This window comes from Adiantum capillus-veneris, chromosome 21 (genome assembly GCF_014529385.1).
Source record: "Adiantum capillus-veneris isolate H3 chromosome 21, ASM1452938v2, whole genome shotgun sequence".
NCBI lineage: Eukaryota > Viridiplantae > Streptophyta > Polypodiopsida > Polypodiales > Pteridaceae > Adiantum > Adiantum capillus-veneris.
In genome coordinates, this window is record NC_140951.1 from 49,608,629 (window position 1) to 49,615,095 (window position 6,467).

Consider the following 6,467-nt stretch of genomic DNA (forward strand, 5'->3'; position numbering starts at 1 on the left):
AATGAAATGAAATGTTATATTAACGTCTTCAAAAGGCCAAAGTGACCTATGAGACCAGAAAGTTACAATGTGGTGGATCTGATACAAAGTCAAAGTAACAAGATGACAAAATGACAAAATAAAATATTATGGAATCCTAAATTGCTGGGTGTGGACTAAGCAGCTAAAATAGCTAGCTGGGATAGGTAGATCATAAGAGATCCAGCATCGATAGCTGGCGGATCTCATGAATCTCCTCCATGGTCAGTAGTCTGACCGGGCGTTGTGCATGTCGAGCCAAAGGGACCTGGATCCTCTGATGCAGCCTCTGTCGATGTTGTGTAGTCCTCCGCAGTCGTGGGCGTCTGGATCTCCCTAGCTCAGTCGCTCGTTCGATCACTAGAGAGATAGGGAAGTAGAGAGCGAGAGAGAGAGAGAGAGAGAGAGAGAGAGAGAGAGAGAGAGAGAGAGAGAGAGAGAGAGGAAAATAGAGACAGAGAAAGAGATAGGGAATAGAGAGAGAGAGAAAGAGAGTGATATATATATATAGAGAGAGAGAGAGAGATAGGGAAATAGAGAGAGAAAGAGAGATAGCGAGAGCGAGATCGAGAGATAGGGTACGTAGACAGAGAGAGAGAAATAGAGAGATAGAGAGTGATATATATATATATATATATATATATATATATATATATATATATATATATATATATATATATATATATATATATATATATAGAGAGAGAGAGAGAGAGAGAGAGAGAGAGAGAGAGAGAGAGAGAGAGAGAGAATTAACTAGAGATAGCTACAGAGGTAGAGAGAGAGAGATAGATAGTAGATAGATAAAGAGAGAGAGAAAGAGTTAGGTTGGCTGATCAATTGTGTGAAAAGGACAGAAACTCTCTCTATCTCTCTCTCTCTCCCCCTCTAGAAGAAACTATGGAAGTAAAAGAGGCAAAGGGGTTTTGCCAGCTACATGCATTGCCATGTACACCTGGGAGTGCACGTATGTGTCTACCCATATAGGATTTGACCAATAAAGACGAGATTTTGACCCGGTGATCCTGATCTCTGTACACCTCTGGACCGAGGTGTACGGAGATTGGGCAAGACTAGAGAATGCAAGGTAGTTTACATTGTGAGGAGTATATATATTAAAACAACATTCATAATCATTGTAGATGGCAACGTCATCAACTAACATGGAGGAAAATATTGCATGCTCGTGCACGCTTTGCAAGTATCAAATCCTGTGCAAGCGTAGGATATGTAATGAGCATGTGCACAACTACGGAGAGTTTTCTAGAGAAACCATACAGAATCTATGATACGACTCCTACGGAACGGGCATTGATTTTTGTGACATAGCACCTACATTTGAGACAGAGAGAAAAAGGATTATGCGTGAAGGTTCGACCAATATAGAGCCAAGGATGGAAGCAGAAAAGGGCTTACAGACAGAAGATGACGGCATGGAGGAGATGCTGGATGCCTTCTTCCAGACAAGCAAGGAGAACGCTAACGAAGCAACACCAGAAGCCGTGCACCTATCTCTTGAAGACATGTTGAGAAAGTTGGCACGTCAACCAATCTATGAAGGTGCCAAAATATCTGTGCTTCGTACTTGTCTGGCGTTTTTGAATCTTCAGTCAGTGTACGGGTGGTCAGATGCAAGCGTCACTTCTTTGTTTAGGTACGTAATTTACAAAAGAGATTTTCGATCGCAACGGTGACGTGCTTGGAGAGATTTTTAATTTAATGTGGCTTAAATAGGTTGTTGCGGGAGCAACTTCTCCCGGCTGGCAATGAAATACCCCTCTCCAGGCTAGACGCAAAGCAACTATTGACCTCAGTTGGCTTGGACTACAACAAGATTCATGCATGTCCAAATGATTGCATTCTTTTTCGCAATGAATTCGCAGATTGTCTGTCGTGTCCTAAGTGTGGAGCAATGCGCTACAAACAAGATGCGGTTGGCGAGACGGTGCCAGCTAAAGTGTTGCGGCATTTCCCTATTATTCCTAGGATAAAAAGCATGTTTCGTTGTGGTCCCATTGCAAAGTTGATGCGGTGGCATTCTATGAATAGATCCACTGACGCAGCATTTAGGGTTCCCGCTGATTCAAAGGCTTGGATGCACATTGAATATACCTGGCCACATTTTAAGAGTGAACCATGCAATTTGGGTTTGGGCATGGCAATGGATGGAGTCAATCCATCTGGCTTGAGAAGCTCGTCATGGAGCACTTGGCCTGTGTGCCTTATCAATTACAACCTCTCGTCGTGGCTTGCCATCAAGAAGGGTCATTTGATATTAAGCTTGATTGTACCTGGTAAGTTCAAGGCAAAAAACATGGATGTTTATCTAGCTCCACTAGTTGACGAGCTCCAGGAGTTATGGCATGGGATCGACATAGCAGATGCGGTTGAACCAGTAGGACAACAGCATGCAAGGATCCATGGACTTCTTATGTGGACTATGCATGATTGGCCATGATATGGAGAAGCTTCTGGTAATGGTTCTTGATTTACAAAATTCTCGCTATTCGCAAGCACTTTGCCTTGGCCTGATTCATGCTTTAATATATGCAGGGCTAACAACTTCGGGATACAATGCATGTCCAATTTGCGGGCAGTATTTGGATGTGCGCTATTCTGCCTCTCTTCAAAAGACAATTTATCAAGGCCACCACCGTTATCTTCCAGATGGCCATCACTTGCACGAAGGTCAGCTTGGTCACGTCGAATGTCGTCCTAGCATGTACAAGAGTGGCGTCGCCGATGGGAGCAACATGAGGGGCAACCTATTCCAAGAATGAAACGTTTGTCCATTCTCCATACGTTGCCGTACTGGGGTGATCTACAATTAACCATTTGCTGGATCCAATGCATATATTCAAGAATGTGGGAGAGCTCCTCCGGAAGACAATCATGGGAATGAAAGACAATCGAGCTTCACGAGATGATTTGCAGTCAGTTGGAAAGATGCCAGAGTTGTGGCCTTTCACCAATGCAGCTGGCCAAACAAAACTTCCAAGAGCGCCATGGGTATTGCCAAAAAGCGAAGAGCGACAATTTAAAAGGGTGAGTTCAGAGTTCGGGACGCCAACAGGATATATGTGATGTCTCAAGACAGCATTCACCCGTGATGATCAACTGTCAGGACTGAAATCGCACGACTGGCATAAGTTCTTGCAATTCATTCTTCCAATTGCAATCAAGGGGTGTTTAACGGAGGAAGTGCGAACCTGCATATACAAGATTTCTGAGCTAGTGCGGTTGATCTCTTCCAAGGAGATACGGGAGGAATCTATTGCAGTCGCAAGGGCTAACTCCATTGAGGCAGTTTGCATGATTGAGAAGTATCTACCCACGAGCTGCCTGACTATCCAAATGCACTTGCTCGTCCATGTAGTAGATGAGGTTGCAGTGGCAGGTACACTCCACAGCCGTTCGATGTTCTTTCTAGAGCGGTTCATGAAAACACTTAAGGGTTTTGTTCGCCAAAAAGCGCGTCTAGAGGGGAGCATGGCAAAAGGATGGCTGGTGCAAGAGTCTCTTGTCTTGACGACCGAATTTCTATCCGTTTCTGACCCAGAAATGCCTCGACTGTGGAGCGATGAGGAGGATGCAAGATTGGTGGGAGAGGAGCTGCAAGGGCAAGGGGTGCCGAAGAAAATGAACGATGCCATGCGAGAAAAGATCATGAAGTTCTGTATACTAAATTCAGAGCCGATGCAAAAATGGCTTGAAAGGTACGAAGAAGAGAAAGAGAGACGCAATAGGGAGCAACACGATTTCAGGCGAAGCCGAACGACTAGAGGCTTACCCTTGCACTACATACATGGTACTGTGGTCGCATGGAAAGCATTTCAGAACACAACAAATTGACAGCAGAAGAAACACGTTTGACAGTGGGGTAATGGTTAGTTTCATGCAAAAGAGCAGGGCCAATGCCAGAGACACGAATGAGAGCACTAGCAACCTGGATTACTGTGGTCTGGTGTCAGATATCCTAAAAGTCAGCTTCAGGCGGTTTGAGATGTTTTTGTTGGATGTGAAGAGGTTCAAGGTGATTACTTCTGGTCGCAATGCAACGGTACGCAGATATGGAAACAAGCTTATGCAAATAGATTCTACAAAGGTTTGGACAGATGCGAGCGACACATTTGCTCTCCCCGAACATTGTGCAAGTGGTCTTTGTACCGGACCCTCGAGAGCGACAATGGTGGTTTGTGGTTCAGGTTGCTCCAAGAAATAAAAAAGTATTTGAAGGGCAAGAGCTCCTGGAGGAAAGTCGATCAGACGACGTAGATACTACTGTGACATTAGATGAGATGGACGAAGGTATGGCAGAGGAAGCTGACAGATATACGAGGGATGACGCAGACGAGGCAGAATTGACACTTGTAGATGAAGATGCAATGGATGAAGACAATCTGCCAGAACGAGTTGGGACAGAGTTATGTCTACAATTAGAGATAGACAATGATACGGTGCAAGATTTTATCGATGATGCCTCACTCATCGAGGCCTAGGCCTGTAAGTGTTTGTGTGAAGACGTTGATTTAAAATTAAGCTTAAAGTTAATTTAAACAAAGGTGTTCTGACGCTTTATTTTACTTTCTTTGTGCAGGACTTTAGTATGGCAGACCAGTTTCCAGATCCCGCTTCTATGAGTGCAGATGCATTTATGGGCTTCGTCACACGGATGACACCCAGTCAGATGGCAGAGGCGTCTCAGTACTGGGTAGCCAGAGGCACGGGTACTACGCCTCCGGGCTTCACACCCGAGGGTCCGACGCCTATGGAGGGGACACCTATGGGGGGGACGCCTATGGGTACGACGCGTGCGAGGTCTCCCATCACGGCCGCTTCGACACCTAGGGGTGCGGCAGAGGCGGGTACGTCCTCATATCCGCAGCACCAACGCACTCGCCGATCTCGGCGATCGTCAAGTGGAGGTGGTGGTTGCTGTGGAGGAGGGTCCACAGATGCTTCAACCCCTCCTCGCTCACGATCCCCATCCTACCCAGGCCCACCTCTCGACACACCTCTTGGCACACCTCGGACACCTTGGGGGGCACACAATTTTAGTGCCTCCAAGCTCTATATTGTACGGGCAGATGGTTTTGCTGACATGGATAGAGTCGGGATTGAGATGAGACAGCGGATTCGCCAGCTCGCGGAGCTGCACTTTTCGACTAGCATTCTAACACCTTGGCCTGACCAGGATGAGGACAAAACCAGTTATATAGTGGAGACCATCATGAGAGAGTACCAGCCTGCTCCGGGTTCAAAGGCTGTTCTGAAGAGGTGGATCAAAGGTGTTGCACGGGACATCGTGAAACATCGACGAGATGCAGCTCGACAGGCTTTCAGGACCGGCTCGTCGAAGCCTTCGGGCATCCCACACGAGACGTGACAGCAGATAAGGGAGGATGAGCGGACAACGGACACGCGGTTCAGATAGCAGCGTCAGGCCGCGCAGATACGATAGATGACCAAGGGGACATCTCATCTTGGCAGTGGAGGCTTCGACACCTTTCGCCATGAGTTTGTGAGTTACCAATCCAATCCTAGCTATGGCGTTTTTCTAAACGTGATGAATCATGTATTCTTATTACTTTGATTTTTGTATAAACGCAGAATCTTGGGATGCATCGAGCCCCGACACGCCAAGAGGAGACAGATGGATATCGCAAAGGTATCTATGAAGTATTGAATGATCTTAATAGAGCCTGTAGACTGGGAGGCCTTAGAGTCTCGTTGATCGATTGAGGTGAGATGTTAATATGTGTGAGTTGATTTAATTAAATAAGTATATGTGAAGTAATATCAATACTAATTTTGTGACTTGTCCTATGTGCAGGTTGTGATGCCTAGTCATCAGTGGATTTCATATATGTGCTTTGTGAGACATAGACACACTTCTGTGTCTCTTTTTTGTATAAACATATATCGTTATGGTTATTGTTCAGACATGGTTATGGTTATTTTTTTCCTTATGGTTATGGTTATTGTCATTGTATAGACATGGTTATTTCTCCTATTCTTGTATAGATATGGTTATGGTTATTGTTTTGTTTATGGTTATGTTTAACTCTCTGGTTATGCTTATGGTTATTGTTTTGTTTATGGTTATGGTTATCTGCATTATGGTTTTGATCAATATGGTTATGGCCGGTTATGGTTTTAATTTGGTTATGGTTTTGCACAAATTAAGTTCATTATGGTTATGGTTTTAAGTTGGTTATGGTTTTGCACAAAGTTCATTTCATTTCTTTCATTGGCCTTAAATCTCATGTGAGATCCTACATGGATAGCATGTAGGAGGCGTATACATGATATGGTTTTTTTTGAAAAGGTTATGTTAAAACGAAGGGATCTCTGCCGAAATTTCTGCGGGAGTACGGTTGATTTTGGTGCTGCTTGCTTTCTTGGGTAGAGGACAGGTAGTCAGGCTGTGGCTGTGTCCATCTTTTCAC

General features: G+C 44.9%; 1 protein-coding gene across 2 annotated transcripts; it reads left to right on the forward strand.

Annotated features, from left to right (window-relative positions):
* Positions 1 to 884: 884 nt before the first annotated feature.
* Positions 885 to 6,016, forward strand: LOC147430923 (uncharacterized). 2 transcript variants are annotated; one of them, XM_086494479.1, is made up of 3 exons: positions 885 to 5,539; positions 5,629 to 5,761; positions 5,852 to 6,016. In XM_086494479.1, the coding sequence occupies exon 1, from the start codon at positions 4,625 to 4,627 to the stop codon at positions 5,402 to 5,404; it is 780 nt and encodes a 259-aa protein (XP_086350605.1). In that variant the 5' UTR covers positions 885 to 4,624; the 3' UTR covers positions 5,405 to 5,539; positions 5,629 to 5,761; positions 5,852 to 6,016. Both variants share the same exon structure in this region, with proteins under 2 accessions (XP_086350605.1, XP_086350606.1).
* The last annotated feature ends 451 nt before the right edge of the window (positions 6,017 to 6,467 follow it).

Coding starts and splice junctions, on each gene's coding strand:
- LOC147430923 (XM_086494479.1), top strand. CDS start 4,625: ATGGCAGACCAGTTTCCAGATCCCGCTTCTATGAGTGCAGATGCATTT.